At 41.6% G+C, this 26,153-nt stretch overlaps 1 protein-coding gene across 1 annotated transcript; it reads right to left on the reverse strand.

The window, feature by feature from the left end:
• Positions 1–15,216: 15,216 nt before the first annotated feature.
• On the reverse strand, positions 15,217–23,694 carry LOC136177432 (uncharacterized). Its single transcript, XM_065950688.1, has 11 exons — positions 23,569–23,694; positions 22,808–22,843; positions 22,339–22,627; positions 22,084–22,235; positions 20,802–21,096; positions 19,989–20,131; positions 19,620–19,899; positions 19,292–19,437; positions 18,472–18,694; positions 17,101–17,279; positions 15,217–17,015 (listed from the first exon to the last, which is right to left on the reverse strand). Exons 1-11 carry the CDS (start codon positions 23,600–23,602, stop codon positions 16,954–16,956), a joined length of 1,839 nt encoding a protein of 612 aa, XP_065806760.1. The 5' UTR covers positions 23,603–23,694; the 3' UTR covers positions 15,217–16,953.
• Positions 23,695–26,153: the final 2,459 nt, after the last annotated feature.

Genomic DNA, 26,153 nt, shown 5'->3' on the forward strand with positions numbered 1-26,153 from the left:
ATCAGAGTACTATAAACGAACAAATATTTAAAAAAGGGACCTATGCAGATGGTAATACTTCAAAAACATTTTAAATTATAAGATTTAAACACTTGAAATTTTGAAGATGAAAATCCAAGGGTCACATTTTATACAGCCCCCATGGACAGCCGTACCTGCGCAACCCCAGCCAGACATGATCTGTGAGCAGGAAAGAACCTCGGCTCAGCAGCTGCTCCACCTCGCTCTGCTCCTCTCGGCTGAGAATGCTCAGCAGGTCCCAGTGATGACGTCTGCAGTAGAGGAGCGCATCGGACCAGCAAAGCCGCTCACCCACCACCGTCACATTCCTGCCGTTCAACAGCATGCTCTCAGTCGCAGGAGGAGGAGGAGCGGTGTCTGCTGGCCAAAAACATACTTGAAATACATTTTAAAACAGGCTCGTTTTGATGATTAATTTCCTCGGGAAGTTTTAGTCAATGATGAAATGCTGACAACTGAGAGCCAAAATTCGGGATTGGATCCAAAATGTCCCTGAAATGCTTTTACACTAACATTTTGTCTGATGCAATGAACCCTGAAGCCATTGAAAATAACCTTTAATTTGTGTATCTGGTCGACCCTTTTTGGATAGAACACATCTTGTCTCTTTGCCACGGGCGTGTCCAAAGGGGTGGCATGGGCCCCCACTAGAAATTTGATTGGCCACCCCAAAACAATGAATTGGCTATATGCCATGTCAGAGGCGGGATATAAAAAATAATATGCTGAACCGCCATGTTCACCTATGTGTGTGTTTATTCACTGCTGTGCTAGCTTACTCTCAGTTAATTGCTTTCACAATCAGAAGGTAGCGAGCAAGAACTCCAATGATCCCCAGCTAGCCTCGAAGTCATCGTTTGTTATTGTTGTATTGATTGAGAGGAATCTACATATTGAATCTTTAAATAATCAGGTCTTTTTTTATATTATGGACAAAAAGGGGAAGCAACATACCTGCCAAAGAAGCATACACTTCCACTTCACAGAGTGACAAAATCCTTTTCTGTCCCGGTAAGATCACAACCACGTAGCGACCTTCCATGTCTCCACAATGGAAGGTGTGTGTTAATGTACCTTCAACCGATGAGATAGTATCACATCTAATGGAGGAAGATGATGGAAATATTTCTCAGATTATATACAAAACTAAGAATTTCCATCACCAGTGGTGCTGCTAAGGCTTTCTAATGGCTGCTTGAGCGGAATTTAAGGAATGATAGTTCTATCGTGCTGCTAGACTGAAGCTGAAGAATGATTTCTTTAAGAGATAAGTCTGACTTACCTGGGGTTTTGGGCAACCTCGGTTGATGGAGAGTTCCCAATCAGGATCTCTGCCCCAATGAGCCTTTCAGGACAACAGTTCGGCCTGTTGAAGATAGTAACAGCACGAACCCTGTGTACAGCTAACAAGTCCAATTTCCACCAAGGAGAGGACTGGTTTGCAGTATGTGAACATAATCCAGTCATATCCCTATTTATAACATTGACTGCATGTACATTGTTAGCGTAAAGGGATGACTGCGTTGCTTGTCCGTTTGGTGCCACATTTGCGAGAGTTTCCACTAAAGTGAGAAAAGACAAGAAAAAGAGGAATGAACTATTATCAGAATTTTTGAAACAAACCAAAAAAAACAAGGCAAAGTCAGTGACAGTTGTACCTGCATACACCTCCACTTCACACAGAGTGAGAATCTTCTTCGGTCCAGGGATAATGACGTTGACAAAGCGACCCATCACGCTGCCTCCCTCGCAGTAAAATGTGACCGTTTTACCCGCCCCGATGTGGGAGATGGAAGCACACCTGACAGTGGAAAGGAGTCAAAAGTCAGTAGGTTTTGGTCAACTTACAGACTTCTCATTCAAACACAACATCAGAGTCATGAATGGCTCAAAGAAACTCCAGGAGAGTCACAGCTCATCTCAAAAAGTACCAGCCAATGAATATGCTGCATTTTGGACACACTGCAAATGTCCATCTTCAAAATCCCATGATGGAAATGCCGTCATTCAAAGCTATATGAGATGAAGAAAAACACAAACGCTTGGAACAGAAAGTAGCACTGGTGCAACCTTCTTCAGTGCGGCAAACGCCGGTGACAACAAACTTAAACGGCTGCTAAGGAAGGCACCTTGTGTGACCAGTGTAGGTCGATACATGTGGGTACAGTTCAATTAAAGTATCCTGATATGGAGGTTTCGACCATCACCCTAGCCATAGCAATACTTACGCTAGATTGCTATCATGTTCCATATGATATGGCCTGGCTAACTGCACAACAGCAAAATGAATGAATAAATAAGAAGCATCAAGCTTTCCAAAAATATGAATTAAAGATACAGTAAACCCTTTTCCTTGATGTAACCAAGTGAAATGGATGAAAACATCAACGAAGTGAGTTTCAAGACAAACATGACTGCACGTGGTTGATTCTACAAGTTTGCGGATGAATCCTGGCGTTTGGTTAAGACTTCAAAGTCATGTAAAGTTTGCAGGGATTGGTTGAATTTTGCGAGGTTGACAACATTATAACTCCCCTTGAGGGAGTTCATTCCTGTCTTAACTTTTCCCATGAGCACTGAAGAATGTTGAACATAATCGCTGGAGAAAAATATCTGAACTTTTACAAGTTCTCCTGAATAATACGCCTTGCTGGGCGATTAGCGATAGAGCAGCTTCTATTTTGGTTTCTGGCTATGCACAAAGAAAGTTATGTATGCTAGATAAAAGAATATATTAGTCTGATAGTGATTAAAAAATGAAATTCACATTGATGCTGAATGCTCCCTTATTATGGTTTTTACTTGGGGTTGTCATTTCCGTTGTTGTCTGCCGAGTTCCCGATTCGGATCTCGGCTCCATCCAGCCTCTGAGCGCAGCAGTCTCCTCTATTGGTTACTTTGACAGACGTGACTGCGTGTGTTTCTCGCAGGTCCAACCTCCATCATGGGTTTGTCTCTTCCAAAGTGTGGGTACAAAACCCGTCACTGTACTTGGAATTGCGTCGCCCATCGATGGCCTTGGACGCAGGACCACTAGTTGTTGAGGACTGGAATGCTTTGCCTCTTAGAGCCAGATTGGGTACATGATTTCCTTGAAACAAAGAAAGACAGACATCCTTCTTTACAATGATTCATCAAGTGTATACAAGTTTAAACAAGTGCTAATCGCAACAGGCAATCACTAATTGGATGGACGGGCAGGTGGACTTAAAAAACGTAAAAAAAACAAAACAAAATAAAATGCTCATAAATGATTGGTTTATTCTCAAAAATGTGTCATGAGAGTTCACAGTGACATTGATCTCAGACGTATTCACAAACTCAGTCTTATCAGACTCAATCTTTAAGTTGAAGTCCACAAATTGGCCAAATTTCATGAAATGTCACCAATGCCACCACCTGGGAGATTCAAAGTTCAAGAGAATGGCACTGATGATGGACAATTTGTAAGGCAGAATGCCTCCTGGATCCTGTCACAGGTCTCATTGGCCCAAAAGCAGAAGTCTCAAGACTGAAAAAATGTGAACCAAAAACACTAGGCCCATACAGGTTGATTTTCGTCAACTCGGGTAAATAACAACAGTGGGATTTACGACGGAGGATTAGGGCCATGTTAAATTTTTTTTTTTTTAAATTTCAAGATTAAACATGTGTTGGGGTTGTATCAAGTCAACTTTGGTTATATTCTTTAATAATTATACTTAATTATTAATAATATAAATAAAATATCATTAAACTATGTTTAATCTCGTTTCGGGGCACCAACCTGTAATCAGGTAAATATAACCAAAATATCACTCAAATCAGTCTCAAATTAGTTATTTAATTACTAATATTATTAATAATGAATAACTATATTTAATAAATTGAAGGCGTGAAATCCGTACACAAAGCCTTCGCACCCAGCTTATATCACAATGCAAATACACCAGTAATCACAGACAACTGCTCTCTTAAATTATAACAGAATTTATTTAAACAAAGCAACATCAATCCAAAATCAATGAACTTAATCAAACAAATAACTATTATAAACTAATCTAAGCAAACAAACATTATCAAGCAAAGGCTTGTGGAAGGGGTGTGAATGTAGGTGTGTGTGTGTGTGTGTGTGTGTGTGTGTGTGTGTGTGTGTGAGAGAGAGAGAGAGAGAGAGAGAGAGAGAGAGAGAGGGAAGAAGAAAGGGGGGAAGATGGATTCGTACCCACGTGGTCGTTCACGATGGCGCAAACCTAACAAAGACCTGGGTGCGTGCGCGTGTGGATGAAAGGGAGAGAGAAGGGGGGGGAAGATTACTTCGTCCCACGTGGTCGCCCTTCCGATGGCACACACCTAACAAAGGCCTAAATGTGGCCTTAAGGTCTAAAAGAGACCGAGTTCGGCCCTACACGATCTGTGTCTCTGAGGCGTCTGGATAGCCGCGAGTGAATAGATCTCTGTGCGTAATGGCGCGGTGGTGGAGTTGGTCTCCAGATGTACGTTTACACGGGAATATGTGTGTGTGTGTATGTTCGTAGAAGGGGAAATAAAAGAGGATAAAAGAGAATACAAGAGAAATGCGTGCCTGAAGAGGCCGGATCACAGTCTGACTCCCGTGCCACAACTCGGAGTAATTCCCTTCATTCACAGAAACAAACCAATAGCCGAATTCTGGTTAATACGGCTTACACTGGCCTTTCTGATCAGAAGAGTAATACCCGGTTATAACGCTGTTACGCTAAACACATAGAGGACGCAGCGGTCTGAAACAACAACAAGAGTTTTAAACAGGTAAAACTGTTGGAAAGATGTCCGTTGATGTCCTTTCGTTGCAGGACGGAATAAAACCGTTATCTTTCTGATAATCTGTTATAGTCTGACGCTCTCCGAGAAACTGAGATGCGTTCACTGGACAATCCGAGCTCGGAATTTAGAACACTCCGGGCCGCGGATTACCTGCGCGCCAAAAACTTAAAACAAAGGAAGATTGTTGCAGAAACAGGAGGTGAGCTTGGGTCTCCGAGCACCAGAAGTCAGCACATGGAAAGAGGAAGAACAATGGAAGTCTTGGAGTTTTGTAGCCTGGCCTGCTCCATGGGGGGTCTACCTCAGGTCCCCTCCAATGAGGAGAGAGAGGTTCCGGTCCCCCCTTTACTTCACGCGTAGGTGTGAAGTACCGCAGGGGATTCTGGGATTAAGAGTCCTTTTAGGCCTCTTTGTGATCTCAGTGAATAACTCAAATGAGGCTTTTACAGAGGTGCAGGCCCAAGTCCATTATTTGACTGTCCTAATCCTGCGTGGCCCAACATCCCCCCTTTGTCCTGAAGAATGGGATTGCGGGTCGCGGTCTTTAGGGCAAATAGGGCCAACAGTCCATGTGTTAGGAGACAAATGTTCAAATAGTTAGTGAGCAAAAGTCCATACATTTTGAGAGGCATTCGGTCTGGGCAGACACTGAGGCAAAGTCTGGGCAGACTGTCTAACTATATCTAAAGCTAGGCATAAAACTTAACTAGGCATTAGCAAAGCTTTGCTACTCAAGGTGCATTCCTTAACAAAACAAATGAAACAAACAGACAAGAGGAGGGGAGAAAGAGAAGAGTATAAGGTGTAGATTTGTGGGCTAACTCCTAGCCTGGGCAGGAGTAAGCCTGTGGGAAGGTGTTTGTGGCATGTAGGTGTGTAAATGTACATGTACATTATGTGTCTCCCTACCAATGTTAAAACACAAAACAGGGACTAGGAAACATTCATGTCGGTAGAGTGACATTGTTGTGTTTCTACAATGGAGGCTACACCCCCACTCCTATGTGGAGTCAGAATCGGGTTCTCTGTAAGCGAGGGAGTCCTTAGGGAGCTCGTAGGAACTCCGATTATACCTACCCTTCTGTCTCAGACTACGGCCATCCCGAGAGTTCCGTTCAGATCTGGTAGCGATCAGTTCTCCAGGCTGGAACCTACTCTGTGGTTGAGTCCCACCTTCACCCCCCTGGCTCTGTTCTCTATTCTGCCGGTGATATGGTCTCTTATTCTTAGCACAAGGCAACTTGTTGCCCTCACGTGACACGTGACGGAAGCGTGTCTGCCAAACCGCCTGTGCGAATCTCTTGATCTCTTTCATACTAAGCTGATGTGTACGACTATGCAGGGTGACATCTGAACGCACGCAGCCATGCAGATTGTGCATGAAGATGGACTTGAAAGTTGGGTTCTCTTCCAAACCTGGAGCCTCACGTCCCTGGAAATATGCAGATCTTAGTCGCCAGTAATAATCTTTGGGGGCCTCGTGCTTCTGGTGCAAGACACTGAAAGCACTAAGAAGGGCAGATGCAGGGTCAATGTAGGTGGAGTATTCCTGGCGCAAAGCATTGCAGAGCGCAGAGTACTGGTATCTGATCTCAGGCTGAAGGGTAGTCGTGAAGTTACGGACACTCTTGGAAGTTGTCTTCCAGATCAGCCTGAGTTTTTCTCTTCTGGATGCATCAGGTACCTCACTGAGACACAGGTTAATCTCTCTGAGGTAATCATCGATGCAGAGGTCTGAGTTATCTGGATCAAACCGCTCTACATCCTGTGCCATAGATTCAATGAGCCTTATGCGCATTCTTTGATCTCTGGGTAGAAGGGAGCCATCCCAGTCATCTGAGGTTTGGATATTCCTTAGCCGTGAATCCTGCAATGGGAACCTACAGGTAGCAGGAGGGGGCCTGGTGTTATCTCTGCCTCTGGGGGCTGAGAAGTCACCCCCCTTCCTATGTGGTGATTCAAACCTGTGAAGGTGTGAAAGGGTGTCACAGTTGTCAGAGAACTGGGGCGTTTCCCCAAGGAGCGGGGCTCCACAGTCAAAATCAGGGAAAACTAGACTTATTTCCTCAGTCCTTGGGTTATCCTGGCTGCTCGGTTCTTTACTGAGCTTTTTCAGCAGGGTTATTTGATCTCTTAAGGGGCTTGGTCCAGGATCAGAGTCATATCCTGACGATATGTCTTGCTCCATGCTTACCTGTGCTCCCTGAATTAATTAAAAAATGTCCAACACTTTCTGCTTGGCAGTTTGTAAGTGCTGACTAACAGATTTGTTTCCTTTCTGCAAGGATCGGACCTTTGGTGGGAGTGTCCCCATGAAATCACGGACACTCCTAGCCGTAGTCTTCCAGATCTGTTTCAGTTTTTCATGTGAGGACGCATGAGGCAGGTCAAGGAGACAATGGTCAACTTCTCTAAGGTAGTCGTTAATACTTGAATCTTGGCTATCTGGGTCAAAACGCTTCAGATCTTTGGCCTGAGGTTCTATCTGCCTGGTTCGCAGGCCCTGACCCGAAGGCTGGCAAGGGTCGTCCGATTCGTCTGACGAATCGTAAGCCCTGTGGTTGTCACGGTAGTAGAGTTGTAACCGTGGCAGGGTTTGTGTTCGGCTCAGACGTGGCCGTCTATTGTGGGACAGGTAGCGTTCGGTGCCCAATTGGGCCTTTGTCTCCTCCCTGTCTCTAGGGGGAGTAAAGCCTCTCCTCCTGCGGGGTGAGGGTTCTCTTCGCTCAAAGCGTATTGCAGAACGCGGGGCCCCTTCATCTTTAATCATCCAGCTCTTTACCGGGTGGTCTGAGGACGTGGGCGCTTTTGTGCCTGGGTCGACCCAGCGGTGCCTTCCCCTCTCCTCCAGATCCTGCAACATGTCTGTCTCCCTCCTCCATGGGCTTGGTTCGGTCTCCCATCCTTCATCTGAGGTTTCCTCATCTGATCTGGGGGCTGAAGTCCTTCTCTGCCTGTCCTGAACTCTGGGTACCATATCACTTCGTTTCCTCTGTTCGGCCAGTTTGCTGCTTTCGTGCAGTGTTTTATTCTCCTCCTGCAGGGCCTTGCAATTTTCCTGCAAGGTCTTTAGTTTATCCTGCATTCTTTCGAAGTCGTCCCGCAGGATCTGTCCTTCTTCTAGTACCCGGGCTAGCTGTTCCCGGTGTATCTCATTCTGCACATTTGATTTGCGCTGATAAAGGAGGAGAATTTCGCCTAGAACATCTGAAACTGTACGTGTTGGCTTCCCAGTTGGTTGATTTGCATATTCAACCAAGCCCTTTAGTCTCTTTTCACATGTGCTGAGGGTGTAGGAGTTCAGGCTGTCGAGCTGCTCTATAGGGAGGTGGATAAGATTAGCAACTACGTCTTGAAGGGGTGGATCATCTGATCCATAGTGAGCTTTGGCCATAGTTGATGTATGTCTTCTGCATACATTCTGTCTTTATTAGGGGTGAGCCTGGCTCTGTGGTTGACAAGATCAACTAGCTCTTTTAACTTCTTATCACTAATGCTAATTGACTAGCTATATAGGTTGGCACTCTCCTCTGAGGAGAGGTTCGTCAGACCGGCAGCAGTTTCTTGCAGTGCTGCGTCGTCTGATCCAAAAGGAGTCTCAGCCCCCGACTCACCTAGGGTCTTGGTACACAAGAGCAAATCTTATCTAAGTTTCCCAACTGATCACTGCAGTCTATCCTGGAAGATAGGAGAGGGGGTTCACACCTCAAGTCCTCAAAGGAAGGGAGGAACTCACACCTCTCAGACAGCTGGCTATGCAACAATGATGAGGTTACACTCTCATCTGGCCAAATGGCTCTCAAACAACAAGGAGCACCACAATCCTTTAGTAGAATACTTCAGGATCAAAATCTAGATTAATGCAACAAATCAAGTTCCTTGATAAAGTCACACTAGCTGCATCATTATGTCCAATTGTTGTATGGACCCAAAGGGGACAACAGTTATGGCTTTAACCATTAACTAACAACATACAACACAACTAAGCCACAGCTTGATGTCTGCTTTGCTTAAACCACAAAAATTTAAAGAAAATATAATTTTCTTCCAAAGGATCCTTTTTAGGATTTTAAGTTTGGATTACTGTGCATTAACAGTGCAATAAAGCTGGTTTATTGAAGGCCTCACACGGGGCACCATTTGTTGGGGTTGTATCAAGTCAACTTTGGTTATATTCTTTAATAATTATACTTAATTATTAATAATATAAATAAAATATCATTAAACTACGTTTAATCTCGTTTTGGGGCACCAACCTGTAATCAGGTAAATATAACCAAAATATCACTCAAATCAGTCTCAAATTAGTTATTTAATTACTAATATTATTAATAATGAATAACTATATTTAATAAATTGAAGGCGTGAAATCCGTACACAAAGCCTTCGCACCCAGCTTATATCACAATGCAAATACACCAGTAATCACAAACAACTGCTCTCTTAAATTATAACAGAATTTATTTAAACAAAGCAACATCAATCCAAAATCAATGAACTTAATCAAACAAATAACTATTATAAACTAATCTAAGCAAACAAACATTATCAAGCAAAGGCTTGTGGAAAGGGTGTGAATGTAGGTGTGTGTGTGTGTGTGCGTGTGTGTGAGAGAGAGAGAGAGAGAGAGAGAGAGAGAGAGAGAGAGAGAGAGAGAGAGAGAGAGGAAGAAGAAAGGGGGGAAGATGGCTTCGTACCCACGTGGTCGTTCACGATGGCGCAAACCTAACAAAGACCTGGGTGCGTGCGCGTGTGGATGAAAGGGAGAGAGAAGGGGGGGGAAGATTACTTCGTCCCACGTGGTCGCCCTTCCGATGGCACACACCTAACAAAGGCCTAAATGTGGCCTTAAGGTCTAAAAGAGACCGAGTTCGGCCCTACACGATCTGTGTCTCTGAGGCGTCTGGATAGCCGCGAGTGAATAGATCTCTGTGCGTAATGGCGCGGTGGTGGAGTTGGTCTCCAGATGTACGTTTACACGGGAATATGTGTGTGTGTGTATGTTCGTAGAAGGGGAAATAAAAGAGGATAAAAGAGAATACAAGAGAAATGCGTGCCTGAAGAGGCCGGATCACAGTCTGACTCCCGTGCCACAACTCGGAGTAATTCCCTTCATTCACAGAAACAAACCAATAGCCGAATTCTGGTTAATACGGCTTACACTGGCCTTTCTGATCAGAAGAGTAATACCCGGTTATAACGCTGTTACGCTAAACACATAGAGGACGCAGCGGTCTGAAACAACAACAAGAGTTTTAAACAGGTAAAACTCAGGACGCAGCGGTCCAACAAAGATAAAAATGACAGTTTCTGCTTCGGTCAACAATTGTTAAAACACTCTCTAAAGCTAATTCTGCCCAGACCTAATTAAGCCTCACTTGTGAATCGCTTTGTCCGCGATTGGTGAAGGAAAAGAGTCCGGCGATAAAACAGATCTTCTGTCCGTCCTGGTGCAGAGGCGTCTGATGGCGGCGAGGGTCCCTTACGGCGAGAGCGGCTTCGCTGGTTCTCCGTTGAGTGGAAAGATGTCCGTTGATGTCCTTTCGTTGCAGGACGGAATAAGACCGTTATCTTTCTGATAATCTGTTATAGTCTGACGATCTCCGAGAAACTGAGATGCGTTCACTGGACAATCCGAGCTCGGAATTTAGAACACTCCGGGCCGCGGATTACCTGCGCGCCAAAAACTTAAAACAAAGGAAGATTGTTGCAGAAACAGGAGGTGAGCTTGGGTCTCCGAGCACCAGAAGTCAGCGCATGAAAAGAGGAAGAACAATGGAAGTCTTGGAGTTTTGTAGCCTGGCCTGCTCCATGGGGGGTCTACCTCAGGTCCCCTCCAATGAGGAGAGAGAGGTTCCGGTCCCCCCTTTACTTCACGCGTAGGTGTGAAGTACCGCAGGGGATTCTGGGATTAAGAGTCCTTTTAGGCCTCTTTGTGATCTCAGTGAATAACTCAAATGAGGCTTTTACAGAGGTACAGGCCAAAGTCCATTGTTTGACTGTCCTAAGCCTGCGTGGCCCATCACATGTAAATGTAGGACTTTATTCTTGGAAATTTACAACTTTATTCTCGTAAATTTACGACTTTATTCTCGTAAATTTCCGACTTTATTCACGTAAATTCACGTAATTTTACGACTTTTTTTTTGTAAATTTTAGGAGTTTAATCTCGAAATTTAAAAAAATCATAATTTTTTCACATGGCCCTAATCCTCCCTCGTAGGGATTAACATTAGTTAGAAAAATGTTGTCTGTTACTGACTGATTTTAATATTCTTGGCCCTAGACTGAAGAGTTCTTGAGCTCCAAAAGTTGTTTGAATCATATGTACGTACCATTAGCATAATCTAAAGGGAAAACTTGGACATCGCAGAGACTAAGAATCTTCTTTGTTCCTGGAAGAAAAACTGTGACATAGCGTCCCTCTGTAGAGGTACATGGGAAGTAGAAAGTGCGTCCTTTGGGAATGTGGGAGATGATTGCACACCTGAGTTTGAGAAAAGGATCAGAAAAGAAAACACAAAGTGAGGTAGGTAAAAGCTTTTCCTTGTCCCAATGGGGGATGTAATATAGAAGTCTGCATCAAGCACCTGGATTTTTTGGCACAATTGTCCTCCAATGAGTTTCCAATCCAGATTTCAGCACCGTCTAGCCTGTTTTCAAATTCATTTCTGTTGGTTATCATCACAGCAGTAACTGTGTACACATTCTGCAGGTCCACCCTCCACCAGGGATTGGACTCTTGGTGGGTAAGTGAGCAGAATCCTTTCGCAAAATTTGGGTCTCGGTTTCCATCAACAGCATTTCTGGCAAGACCATCAGGGTGCGATGAAGACTGGTCTGCAGTTCGACTCAGAGCCACATTTTGCATAAGAACACCTAGTTGAGTAAACAAATATTCACCAGTCAAAAGAAACAACAAATAAGTCTTCAGCACAAAGCTTTCCAAAAATGTACATAAAAGATACAGTAAACACAATCCTTGATGTCTATACAGTAGAGTGAAATGGATCAGTATTTTGAACATCAATGAAATGAGTTTAAAGACAAAAAGTTTACCTGCCAGTGCTCCAGATGTCATCATGAGGGAAATGCCTGTAAGGCGATTCGACAACCAAGTTAGAGATTTAGACTTAGACAAGACCAACAAAAAGGATCACATCAGTCCAGTTCTGGAGGTCTTTACACCGGCTCCCAGTCTGTCAGAGAATCGACTTTAAAATCCTGCTGCTGGTTTATAATGCGCTGAATGGTTTAGGGCCAAAAATACATCAGTGACCTTCTGATTAACTGTGAACCATCCAGACCGCTCGGGTCGTCTGGGACAGGTCTGCTCTCTGTCCCCAGAGTCAGAAAAAACACTGAGAAGCAGTGTTCAGCTTCTACGCTCCTTATATCTGGAAAAAAAACTCCCAGAAACCTGAACGTCAGCTGAAACTCTCAGCTCCTTTGAATCAAGGTTGAAAACTCTTACTGCCTTTCATTAAACGATTCCAATTGAAACTCTGCACTGTAACTTTTACACTTGTGATATTTTTCATTCTTATTTTACTTATTTCAATTAATTTTAGTTTAATGATTCAGATTTTATTTTAACATACAGTATTTCAGTGATTTTTACATTTTCTATTTTAATGTTTGTTTTCTTTCCTCTGTCATGATGCTTTTTGACGTCTTGTGTGAAGCACTTTGAATTTCCTTGCTGTTAAAATGTGCTTTATCAATACACTTGCCTTGCCTTAATGAAAGATAATAATTAAGTGCACTGTTTAAATTAACACAAACTTACCAATAATGGGTGCAGTTTAAAACACTCTGACTCACCATTTAGGATCCAGATGTACTGACTCCCATTCATAGCTTTGGAGGCCGGCAAAGAGTCAAGGTGAAAATAATTTTAATAAAGAAACGATCAAGAGGGATACACATCAGTCACTTTGTAGATGTTCTCTCTCCCTCTGTATTTCCAGTTTACCCGTGAGCATTACCAACTACCCTATTTACTGGATAATTTGTCTTGTTACACACAAATATGCAAATTGGAAATCAAGGAAGTTTGCATGAAAGGCAAAACATCCAGATGGGTAAACAGTCCATGCCTATTTAATCAACTTGGATTCTTACGTATCATACGTATTAACATTTCCTTGCCAATGAAATGTAAAACAAGCCTTCGTTTTTTGACTTCTTGTCATGGTTAAGGGCCATTTTATACATTTTGCGATATTCCCCCAATGGAAATTAATTTGTGAGTTAAATAAAACAAAACAAAAAAAAGAATAATGCTCAAAGTTCAGATTAAACAAATGACGATTCAGACATTTTGACATTACATATTTATTTCAAAATGATGTACAAAATAAAACTCAACTGTAATATAATGCAATGTGCAAAGTCAGTTTCACCAATCATAGCATTCTAAATGAGCGACAACTCATTTGCAGTATGTTTTCTTCATTTACACACACGCACACACACACACACACACACACACACACACACACACACACACAGGCACACACAATCACATTTCAGCCAGTGATGGCTTCATTATCACCATTGTTCAAGCATACACATTCACATCTCAAAAATAAAATAACAATATTATATTAGTGATAATAACAAAATCAACATATTTCAGAAGTGCTGTTTGTTCTTTTACCGTAATCAGTGAAAGAGGAACAACATTCATACTTTTCTTGTCTTGTACAGCATGTGTCACAAGAACACTTCGATGAGCATGGGATGACGCAAAAATAACTCTGGTCCTTAATAAGTGAATAACTCTGGTCCGAATAAAGTGTCACTGGTATCACAGGAAGTAGATTGATACAGAGGTCACACCAACTCATGAGGTTCTTTCCCAACAGTAGTGATGTGGGAAACAAAAATAATCAGACCCTGGTCCCCAAATTTGTATTTGCTGACCTCTGCTGGTGAAAACAAGGTATTGGTTCATTTGATTTCCATTTTTTTCCAGGGTTGATAAGCATTCATGGTTGTTTTTGCAAGATTCTAGCCGTTCAAAGATTAAGGCCCTGTGTCCACCTATGATTTTTTTTTCTGAGCGTCAGCATCCCCAATTATTTCCAAAGAAGAGAGAGAGCTTTTCAAAACAGACGGCCGCCTGAATAAAGGCAAAGCTTTTTTCAAACATTTTTCTCTGCATTAAATAACTCATCGGACATAAATCCAGCAGTCCTATAGTTACAAAAAAAAACAATCTATAAGTCTTAGAACCTGTTTTAGAGCCCTTAAAAGATGTGAAAGTGAAAAAAAGCAGAAAAAAGAGGAGTGATGCATACAGTTTATACCTCATGCCACCTTTTGCATAAGTCAGTGCCCAAGGGTAAAAAGTCTGAACACCCTCCTTAACATGGATAACTTCCTGGTGGATAGCTGTTTACAGATGAAAATGAAAAAAGATTGTGTCATAAATAACATGTTAGAAGTTACATTTCTGAGCTCAGGGATGTCCTCACCCATTTTTCTCTGATTCGTCTCTTCATTCAGGGAGAGCATGTCTCCTCTTGACTTGATGGTGTTGCAGCTGATAAAGCCGGACCTGCTGGACCAGGAAATAGAGAATCCCCTCAGTGCCACCTCCAGCACCCCGGCCCTCCATCGACCACAACTCCAGGTACACTCTTTACATGTTGCTTTTATTGTTGCATCCTTTGGCTTCAGCATTCAAATTTTAAAACATAGTTATCTTAACTTGTTGATGTAAAAGGTTTGAATAAATAAGCGTCCATTGGACTCTTAAAGAGGTCATTTTATGCCCTTTTATGGGTTCATATATTTAATTTATGTGCCTACTAAAGTACGTTCACAATCGCTAATGTTCAAAAAACGTGTTTGTTTTCATGTACTGCTCCTCCTTGCTCCCTCTCCGCTCTGAGTCTGTCAGCTACGCTCTGTTGTGCCCACACTGCAAGACCCCACGTGGGCCAAGTCTGCTCTGATTGGTCGGCCTGTCGGCTCTGCTGTAATTGGTCAGTTGCTCAGCACGGTTCTCGGAAATGTCACGCCCCGTTCACCATATTGGGAAGTCATTCATTAGTTTCCCCCTTCCTTTTTTAACTTTCATTGACAAACTTTGGTTTTCACTGCAACGAGAGTGAGTGCTGTCAGATGGGGCCCCTTAGGGAGGTCTCCTACTGTCATTGCAAAATTTGAACATTTTGGGCCACTGCTTTGGTTTAAAGTTTGTTAGCCCTCAGGGGCCCCCCTTACTGGTCTGGGGCCCCAAGCAGTTTGCCTGCCCCCTGGAAACATCATGTGTATATAGTTACTGCAGTTTTAAAGTGTGTTGTTTTCTTCTTTGTGTAATTCAGTTTCAATTTGTTTTTTGAGATTTTAAATGATGTTTCCAAAAAAAAAAAAAACCCAATTTCTTCTTCTCTTGGGACAATGCTGTAAAAAGTGCACACACAAACACAGACACACCCACACACATCATAAAGAACCAGTACATGTATGACAAGAAGAACAAGGTAAATCCCCGTCCAGCCCTGTCTCTGGGTGTGTCAGGTGTTGGCAGGTAAATCAGAATCACTGACACTCCTGAGGCCAGAACTGGTTGATAAATTCTTTATTTGATCCCTCTTCTGCTCCACTAGCGACGGCAGGCTAAATAACAGAGCTTCACTTACACAGCCTCCAAAGACACTTCCTTCATATTTTAACATCTTAAGACCCACAAGCACTTTATGTATAAATAGATTTATTCTAAAGGCTAACAACAGGATGTACAGAACTGTTACATCGTCTATTTATTTCAAAGCAAAATGAACTATAGTGATGTGATGAATATTGATATCCTTAAATCAAATCTGAATTTCTAAACTACGAGACATCTCACACATTATACACCAGCTGAAGTGAAAGTTAAACTTATCACAGTATATATTATGATGTCAAATTTCACACTTAAGTATAGTCTATTCATTTATGTATATATATAATATATAATGTAGTGAGTATAAATAATGAGTTTGCAATGGTTTTCAAATAGGATCTGAACTCAGTTTAAATGGAAACAATGTTAAGAGTGATATTATATTTGGTCCAACACATGAAAAATGCAGAAACAGTAAAAAAAAAAGCTATAAAGGACGGATGCTTTTATGAGATCACAGTGAACCACCAACCGGCAACCTCCAGAAAAATAAAGCCAATGCTGAAGTGTAAAATCCTGCAGGTGCTCGAGTGTCCGCTTGAGGCTGACTCCAGGAAGTCACATACACACAACAGGCAAAAAAGCCATTTTTGCAGCAGAAATAAAAAAATATAAAAAAAAGAAACAGGTCTGATTAGGGATTGTCATTACTGGCACACACAGTACAGGGGGTTATTTTTTAAATAACTGCTCCATTTTGATCTTGAAAACGAGACGTGTTATCCATAGTTAGGCGTGGAGCTGACATGATTGACAGGTGGGCGTGGTTTAACGGTTTGTCAAGAGGCTTAAAACCCACCTCAGCTTCAGCTCTCAACCTGTCAACAGGTTGACTGAAAGTTAGACTGAGACAGGATTTCCAGCCGGCAGAAACAGATGGCTGACATCACTCAGACTTCATCCATTAATATTTACAGTCCACTGTTTGTGACCCACACATTGCTTCTGAAGAGTATTAATGATGCTGCGCTTTTGTCAAATCCAAACGGTTGAGATTTGTGGACAAAGTATACTGAAATGTTATTCAAACAGCAGATTAAAAGTGGTGTAGGGAGTTTAAGAGCCTTTCTTTGACTTAAAAACAAACTGAGGGACATGAGGGAAATAAATGCAATTCAATTAAAAAAAACTGTATTTGTCCAGGGGGGGAAATTAAAAAATGTAGAAGGGAGAAGATTTTCTTTTATAACAAATTATAAAAAGTTAAAATGTTGAGAAAAAGTTGAAGGTTAAGTTTCATTTCCAGGTTCAGGAAATCAAATCATTTGGGATCAATTCTTCTCTGATATTTAGCATTTTATTCTCATTTTTGATTCTCTCCTACTTATTTGACATGTCTTAAGGTGAAGTTTTGACTTGATTATAAACAGTTAAAATGTATTCAATATGCTGAATGTGAGAAGATCTCTCCTATAATTAGTTTAAGCCTGTTACTGCGCAGTAGGTTCTAATAGAACCCTAAAGTACTAGGTATGTGGGTCTTGGCGGCTGCTGTAGAAATACACTCTATGTGCTCCATCCTCGCCACCTGAGGCACAAAAACAGGAACGTTTTATATATTCTGTTGGAACACAGAATGTGCAGATATTTAAGGTGTGAGGTGATACCCTCACCTGAATGGCAGATAAAGTTGAGGTGCTCCTCACACGGCCTGTCTTTCCACAGGAAGCTGTCTCCTCTGGCTACAGCTCCACAGGCGTGACTCACACGTTGGGGGGCAGAATCGTACTGCCATTTGGTAAAATCCATGGCTTCACCGGACATCCAGAACCAGCTGTCCCCCATTATCTGTCTGCCCAATCAAATGAACAGGTTTACACATTAAAGGTGCTGGCATGTTAAGGTCCCTTTTGCTTTGTTCAGTCTCCAACACATCCTGGCATTTCAGAAGGTCTAACAAGAAAATGTGCTGAAAAAAAAAAAAAAAAGGAAAACTGTGGCTTGTAATTTTATGTTAGCGACAAATAGATTTCAGTTTGTTTCTAAGGTTATTTTTTTTAAAGATTTTTTAGGGTGTGGCTTCACTGAGAGCTGTTTTCAATGCATCGAAGCACGTCCATGCAAATATGGCACAAAAACAAAGGACACACAACATTTGACTGGACGACCTGTGTCTTTTGAGTAAACAGAATTCATCAGCAACATTTAAATGAATTAAGCCCTCTGATTTGGTTGAGGGAGAGAGCAGGAATCTACCATTTGAGTCTTCATCAGGACCATAGACTTCAGTCAAAAGTGCTTCTTCCTATCTCTTTTAACCTCCAATCTTTGTGTTGAAAGGTTTCTTCCATGCAAACGTTTCTGCACTTAGAATAATAGACTGTGTTGTTGCAAACTTAAAGGTCACATATTCTCCTCCTTTTCCGACCAGTTTAAATAAGTCTCAGAGGTCTCAAAAAACATGCCTGTGAAGTTTCTCAGAACAGGCTGTTTCAGTGTCTGTAGCTTTAAATGCAAATGAGCACTTTATCCAGGTTTGTTTTGAAACAAATCCCAAAGCCTACCACCTGTACCACCAACCTGCCAAGGGAATACAGGTGGAATTAAGTCCATGGCTACAACCGGGTATACAGTATTTACATGTTAATGTTCATTAATGTGCACTGTCCCTATTTTGAAATAAATAAATAAAACAGTATTTGACCACGCCCCCTCTCTGTAAGGCCTCGATTGTCTTGGCCTCTCCCGCTCCATGCCCAGTTGTTTACGGTGAGAAGGCGGACTCAGAGGGCAGAACAAACGCCGAGCTGTGGGAGTGTCACCCACCTGGGGGAGGGGTTACTGCCCTTTGTGATGTCATGAAGCCACAATATGTGACCTTTACATTATATCAGAGTACTATAAACGAACAAATATTTAAAAAAGGGACCTATGCAGATGGTAATACTTCAAAAACATTTTAAATTATAAGATTTAAACACTTGAAATTTTGAAGATGAAAATCCAAGGGTCACATTTTATACAGCCCCCATGGACAGCCGTACCTGCGCAACCCCAGCCAGACATGATCTGTGAGCAGGAAAGAACCTCGGCTCAGCAGCTGCTCCACCTCGCTCTGCTCCTCTCGGCTGAGAATGCTCAGCAGGTCCCAGTGATGACGTCTGCAGTAGAGGAGCGCATCGGACCAGCAAAGCCGCTCACCCACCACCGTCACATTCCTGCCGTTCAACAGCATGCTCTCAGTCGCAGGAGGAGGAGGAGCGGTGTCTGCTGGCCAAAAACATACTTGAAATACATTTTAAAACAGGCTTGTTTTGATGATTAATTTCCTCGGGAAGTTTTAGTCAAGGATGAAATGCTGACAACTGACAGCCAAAATTCGGGATTGGATCCAAAATGTCCCTGAAATGCTTTTACACTAACATTTTGTCTGATGCAATGAACCCTGAAGCCATTGAAAATAACCTTTAATTTGTGCATCTGGTCGACCCTTTTTGGATAGAACACATCTTGTCTCTTTGCCAGGGGCGTGTCCAAAGGGGTGGCATGGGCCCCCACTAGAAATTTGATTGGCCACCCCAAAACAATGAATTGGCTATATGCCATGTCAGAGGCGGGATATAAAAAATAATATGCTGAACCGCCATGTTCACCTATGTGTGTGTTTATTCACTGCTGTGCTAGCTTACTCTCAGTTAACTGCTTTCACAATCAGAAGGTAGCGAGAGAGAACTGCAATGATCCCCAGCTAGCCTCGAAGTCATCGTTTGTTATTGTTGTATTTATTGAGAGGAATCTACATATTGAGTCTTCAAATAATCAGGTCTTTTTTTATATTATGGACAAAAAGGGGAAGCAACATACCTGCCAAAGAAGCATACACTTCCACTTCACAGAGTGACAAAATCCTTTTCTGTCCCGGTAAGATTACAACCACATAGCAACCTTCCATGTCTCCACAATGGAAGGTGTGTGTTAATGTACCTTCAACCGATGAGATAGTACCACATCTAATGGAGGAAGATGATGGAAATATTTCTCAGATTATATACAAAACTAAGAATTTCCATCACCAGTGGTGCTGCTAAGGCTTTCTAATGGCTGCTTGAGCGAAATTTAAGGAATGATAGTTCTATCGTGCTGCTAGACTGAAGCTGAAGAATGATTTCTTTAAGAGATAAGTCTGACTTACCTGGGGTTTTGGGTGACCTCGGTTGTCGGAGAGTTCCCAATCAGGATCTCTGCCCCAATGAGCCTTTCAGGACAACAGTCTGGCCTGTTGAAGATAGTAACAGCACGAACCCTGTGCACAGCTAACAAGTCCAATTTCCACCAAGGAGAGGACTGGTTTGCAGTATGTGAACATAATCCAGTCATATCCCCATTTATAACATTGACTGCATGTACATTGTTCGCGTAAAGGGATGACTGCGTTGCTTGTCCGTTTGGGGCCACGTTTGCGAGAGGGTCCACTAAAGTGAGAAACGTCAAGAGGAATGAACTATTATCGGAATTTTTGAAACAAACAAAAAAAACAAGGCAAAGTCAGTGACAGTTGTACCTGCATACACCTCCACTTCACACAGAGTGAGAATCTTCTTCGGTCCAGGGATAATGACGTTGACAAAGCGACCCATCACGCTGCCTCCCTCGCAGTAAAATGTGACCGTTTTACCCGCCCCGATGTGGGAGATGGAAGCACACCTGACAGTGGAAAAGAGTCAAAAGTCAGTAGGTTTTGGTCAACTTACAGACTTTTCATTCAAACACAACATCAGAGTCATGAATGGCTCAAAGAAACTCCAGGAGAGTTACAGCTCATCTCGAAAAGTACCAGCCAATGAATATGCTGCATTTTGGACACACTGCAAATGTCCATTTTCAGAATCCCATGATGGAAATGCCGTCATTCAAAGCTATATGAGATGAAGAAAAACACAAACGCTTGGAACAGAAAGTAGCACTGGTGCAACCTTCTTCAGTGCGGCAAACGCCGGTGACAACAAACTTAAACAGGCTGCTAAGGAATGAATCCTGGCGTTTGGTTAAGACTTCAAAGTCATGTAAAGTTTGCAGGGATTGGTTGAATTTTGCGAAGTTGACAACATTATAACTCCCCTTGAGGGAGTTCATTCCTGTCTTAACTTTTCCCATGAGCACTGAAGAATGTTTAACATAATCGCTGGAGAGAAATAGCTTTTACAAGTTCTCCTGAATAATACGCCTTGCTGGGCGATTAGTGATAGAGCAGCTTCTATTTTGGTTTCTGGCTATGCACAAAGAAAGTTATATATGCCAGATAAAAGAATATATTAGTCTGATAGTGATTAAAAAATGAAATTGATGCTGAATGCTCCCTTATTATGGTTTTTACTTGGGGTTGTCATTTCCGTTGTTCTCTGCCGAGTTCCCGATTCGGATCTCGGCTCCATCCAGCCTCTGAGCGCAGCAGTCTCCTCTATTGGTTACTTTGACAGATGTGACTGCGTGTGTTTCTCGCAGGTCCAACCTCCACCATGGGTTTGTCTCTTCCAAGGTGTGGGTACAAAACCCTTTATAGTACGTGGAATCGCGTCGCCCATCGATGGCCTTGGACGCAGAACTAGAACCACTAGCTGTTGAGGACTGGAATGCTTTGCCTCTTAGAGCCAGATTGGGTACATGATTTCCTTGAAACAAAGAAAGACAGACATCCTTCTTTACAATGATTCATCAAGTGCATACAAGTTTAAACAAGTGCTAATTGCAACAGGCAATCACTAATTGGATGGACGGGCAGGTGGACTTAAAAAACGTAAAAAAATAAATAAAAATAAATAAAATAAAAATTGCTCATAAATGATTGGTTTATTCTCAAAAATGTGTCATGAGAGTTCACAGTGACATTGATCTCAGACGTATTCACAAACTCAGTCTTATCAGACTCAATCTTTGAGTTGAAATCCACAAATTGGCCAAATTTGATGAAATGTCACCAAGGTGTCACTGAGATTCAAAGTTCAAGAGAATGGGACTGATGATAGACAATTTGTGAGGCAGAATGCCTCCTGGATCCTGTCACAAGTCTCATTGGCCCAAAAGCAGAAGTCTCAAGACTGAAAAAATGTGAACCAAAAACACTAGGCCCATACAGGTTGATTTTCGTCAACTCGGGTAAATAACAACTCTCAAACTTATTCAACCTTAAAAACAGTGGGATTTACGACGGAGGATTAGGGCCATGTTAAATTTTTTTAATTTTTTTATTTCAAGATTAAACATGTAAATTTAGGACTATATTCTTGTAAATTTACAACTTTATTCTCGTAAATTTGGGACTTTATTCTTGTAAATTTACTACATTATTCTTGCAAATTTACTACTTTATTCTTGTAAATTTAGGACTTTATTCTTGTAAATTTAGGACTTTATTCTCGTAAATTTACTTCTTTATTCACGTAAATTCACGTAAATTTACGACTTTATTTTTGTAAATTTCAGGAGTTTAATCTCGAAATTTAAAAAAATCATAATTTTTTCACATGGCCCTAATCCTCCCTCGTAGGGTTTACCATTATTTAGAAAAATGTTGTCTGTTATTGACTGATTTTAATATTATTGGCCCTAGACTGAAGAGTTCTTGCACTCCAAAACTTGTTTGAATCATATGTACGTACCATCAGCATAATCTAAAGGGAAAACTTCAACCTCGCAGAGACTAAGAATCTTCTCTGTTCCTGGAAGAAAAACTGTGACATAGCGTCCCTCTGTAGAGCTACATGGGAAGTAGAAAGTGCGTCCTTTGGGAATGTGGGAGATGATTGCACACCTGAGTTTGAGAAAAGGATCAGAAAAGAAAACACAAAGTGAGGTAGGTAAAAGCTTTTCCTTGTCCCAATGGGGGATGTAATATAGAAGTCTGCGTCAAGCACCTGGATTTTTTGGCACCATTGTCCTCCAATGAGTTTCCAATCCAGATTTCAGCACCGTCTAGCCTGTTTTCAAATTCATTTCTGTTGGTTATCATCACAGCAGTAACTGTGTACACATTCTGCAGGTCCACCCTCCACCAGGGATTGGACTCTTGGTGGGTAAGTGAGCAGGATCCTTTCGCAAAATTTGGGTCTCGGTTTCCATCAACAGCATTTCTGGCAGGACCATCAGGGTGCGATGAAGACTGGTCTGCAGTTCGACTCAGAGCCACATTTTGCATAAGAACACCTAGTTGAGTAAACAAATATTCACCAGTCAAAAGAAACAACAAATAAGTCTTCAGCACAAAGCTTTCCAAAAATGTACATAAAAGATACAGTAAACACAATCCTTGATGTCTATACAGTAGAGTGAAATGGATCAGTATTTTGAACATCAATGAAGTGAGTTTAAAGACAAAAAGTTTACCTGCCAGTGCTCCAGATGTCATTATGAGGGAAATGCCTGAAAGGCGATTCGACAACCAAGTTAGAGATTTAGACTTAGACAAGACCAACAAAAAGGATCACATTAGTCCAGTTCTGGAGGTCTTTACACCGGCTCCCAGTCTGTCAGAGAATCGACTTTAAAACCCTGCTGCTGGTTTATAATGTGCTGAATGGTTTAGGGCCAAAAATACATCAGTGACCTTCTGATTAACTGTGAACCATCCAGACCGCTCGGGTCGTCTGGGACAGGTCTGCTCTCTGTCCCCAGAGTCAGAACCAAACACTGAGAAGCAGTGTTCAGCTTCTACGCTCCTTATATCTGGAAAAAAACTCCCAGAAACCTGCAGGTCTGCTGAAACTCTCAGCTCCTTTGAATCAAGGTTGAAAACTCTTACTGCCTTTCATTAAATTTCAATTGAAACTCTGCACTGTAACTTTTACACTTGTTATTTTTTAAATCTTATTTTATTTATTTCAATTAATTTTAGTTTAATGATTCAGATTTTATTTTAACATACAGTATTTCAGTGATTTTTACATTTTCTATTTTAATGTTTCTTGTCTTTCCTCTGTCATGACGCTTTTTGACGTCTTGTGTGAAGCACTTTGAATTTCCTTGCTGTTAAAATGTGCTTTATCAATAAGCCTACCTTGCCTTAATGAAATATAATAATTAAGTGCACTGTTTAAATTAACACAAACTTACCAATAGTGGGCTTAGTTTAAAACACTCTGACTCACCATTTAGGATCCAGATGTACTGACTCCCATTCATAGCTTCGGAGGCCGGCAAAGAGTCAAGGTGAAAATAATTTTAATAAAAAGACGATCAAGAGGGATACACATCAGTCACTTTGTAGACGTTCTCTCTCCCTCTGTATTTCCAGTTTACCCGTGAGCATTACCAACTACCCTATTTACTGGATAATTTGTCTTGTTACACACGAATATGCAAATTGGAAATCAAGGAAGTTTGCATGAAAGGCAAAACATCCAGATGGGTAAACAGCCCATGCCTATTTAATCAACTTGGATTCTTACGTATCTTACCTATTAACATTTCCTTGCCAATGAAATGTAAAACAAGCCTTCGTTTTTTGACTTCTTGTCATGGTTAAGGGCCATTTTGTACATTTTGCGATATTCCCCCAATGGAAATTAATTTGAGAGTTAAATAAAACAAAACAAAAAAAAAGAATAATGCTAAAAGTTCAGATTAAACAAATGACGATTCAGACATTTTGACATTACATATTTATTTCAAAATGATGTACAAAATAAAACTCAACTGTAATATAATGCACTGTGCAAAGTCAGTTTCACCAATATTAGCATTCTAAATGAGCGACAACTCATTTGCAGTATGTTTTCTTCATTTACACACACGCACACACACACACACACACACACACACACACACACACACACACACACACACACACACACACACGCACACACAATCACATATGGCTTCATTATCACCATTGTTCAAGCATACACATTCACATCTCAAAAATAAAATAACAATATTATATTAGTGATAATAACAAAATCAACATATTTCAGAAGTGCTGTTTGTTCTTTTACCGTAATCAGTGAAAGAGGAACAACATTCATACTTTTCTTGTCTTGTACAGCATGTGTCACAAGAACACATTGATGAGCATGGGATGAAGCAAAAATAACTCTGGTCCTTAATAAGTGAATAACTCTGGTCCGAATAAAGTGTCACTGGTATCACAGGAAGTAGATTGATACAGAGGTCACACCAACTCATGAGGTTCTTTCCCAACAGTAGTGATGTGGGAAACAAAAATAATCAGACCCTGGTCCCCAAATTTGTATTTGCTGACCTCTGCTGGTGAAAACAAGGTATTGGTTCATTTGATTTCCATTTTTTTCCAGGGTTGATAAGCATTCATGGTTGTTTTTGCAAGATTCTAGCCGTTCAAAGATTAAGGCCCTGTGTCCACCTATGATTTTTTTTCTGAGCGTCAGCATCCCCAATTATTTCCAAAGAAGAGAGAGAGCTTTTCAAAACAGACGGCCGCCTGAATAAAGGCAAAGCTTTTTTCAAACATTTTTCTCTGCATTAAATAACTCATTGGACATAAATCCAGCAGTCCTATAGTTACAAAAAAAAACAATCTATAAGTCTTAGAACCTGTTTTAGAGCCCTTTAAAGATGTGAAAGTGAAAAGAAGCAGAAAAAAAAGAGGAGTGATACATACAGTATATACGTCATGCCACCTTTTGCATAAGTCAGTGCCCAAGGGTAAAAAGTCTGAACACCCTCCTTAACATGGATAACTTCCTGGTGGATAGTTGTTTACAGATGAAAATGGAAAAAAGATTGTGTCATAAATAACATGTTGGAAGTTACATTTCTGAGCTCAGGGATGTCCTCACCCATTTTTCTCTGATTCGTCTCTTCATTCAGGGAGAGCATGTCTCCTTTTGACTCGATGGTGTTGCAGCTGATAAAGCCGGACCTGCTGGACCAGGAAATAGAGAATCCCCTCAGTGCCACCTCCAGCACCCCGGCCCTCCATCGACCACAACTCCAGGTACACTCTTTACATGTTGCTTTTATTGTTGCATCCTTTGGCTTCAGCATTCAAATTTTAAAACATAGTTATCTTAACTTGTTGATGTAAAAGGTTTGAATAAATAAGCGTCCATTGGACTCTTACAGAGGTCATTTTATGCCCTTTTATGGGTTCATATATTTAATTTATGTGCCTACTAAAGTACGTTCACAATCGCTAATGTTCAAAAAACGTGTTTGTTTTCATGTACTGCTCCTCCTTGCTCCCTCTCCGCTCTGAGTCTGTCAGCTACGCTCTGTTGTGCCCACACTGCAAGACCCCACGTGGGCCAAGTCTGCTCTGATTGGTCGGCCTGTCGGCTCTGCTGTAATTGGTCAGTTGCTCAGCACGGTTCTCGGAAATGTCACGCCCCTTTCACCATATTGGGAAGTCATTCATTAGTTTCCCCCTTCCTTTTTTAACTTTCATTGACAAACTTTGGGTTTCACTGCAACGAGAGTGAGTGCTGTCAGATGGGGCCCCTTAGGGAGGTCTGCTACTGTCATTGCAAAATTTGAACATTTTGGGCCACTGCTTTGGTTTAAAGTTTGTTAGCCCTCAGGGGCCCCCCTTACTGGTCTGGGGCCCCAAGCAGTTTGCCTGCCCCCTGGAAACATCATGTGTATATAGTTACTGCAGTTTTAAAGTGTGTTGTTTTCTTCTTTGTGTAATTCAGTTTCAATTTGTTTTTTGAGATTTTAAATGATGTTTTAAAAAAAAAAAAAACCCAATCTCTTC

The sequence above is a fragment of the Labrus bergylta genome, chromosome 22 (assembly GCF_963930695.1).
Source record: "Labrus bergylta chromosome 22, fLabBer1.1, whole genome shotgun sequence".
NCBI classification, from domain to species: Eukaryota; Metazoa; Chordata; class Actinopteri; order Labriformes; family Labridae; genus Labrus; species Labrus bergylta.

Bases quoted from the DNA above. Each gene is read 5' to 3' on its own strand.
- LOC136177432 (XM_065950688.1), bottom strand. From the start codon at position 23,602: ATGAATGGGAGTCAGTACATCTGGATCCTAAATG. The intron at 22,628-22,807 runs GTAAACTTTTTG...TTACTCAACTAG, and splicing joins GACATCTGGAGCACTGGCAG to GTGTTCTTATGCAAAATGTG. The intron at 22,236-22,338 runs GTGCTTGACGCA...TCTCAAACTCAG, and splicing joins AATGGTGCCAAAAAATCCAG to GTGTGCAATCATCTCCCACA.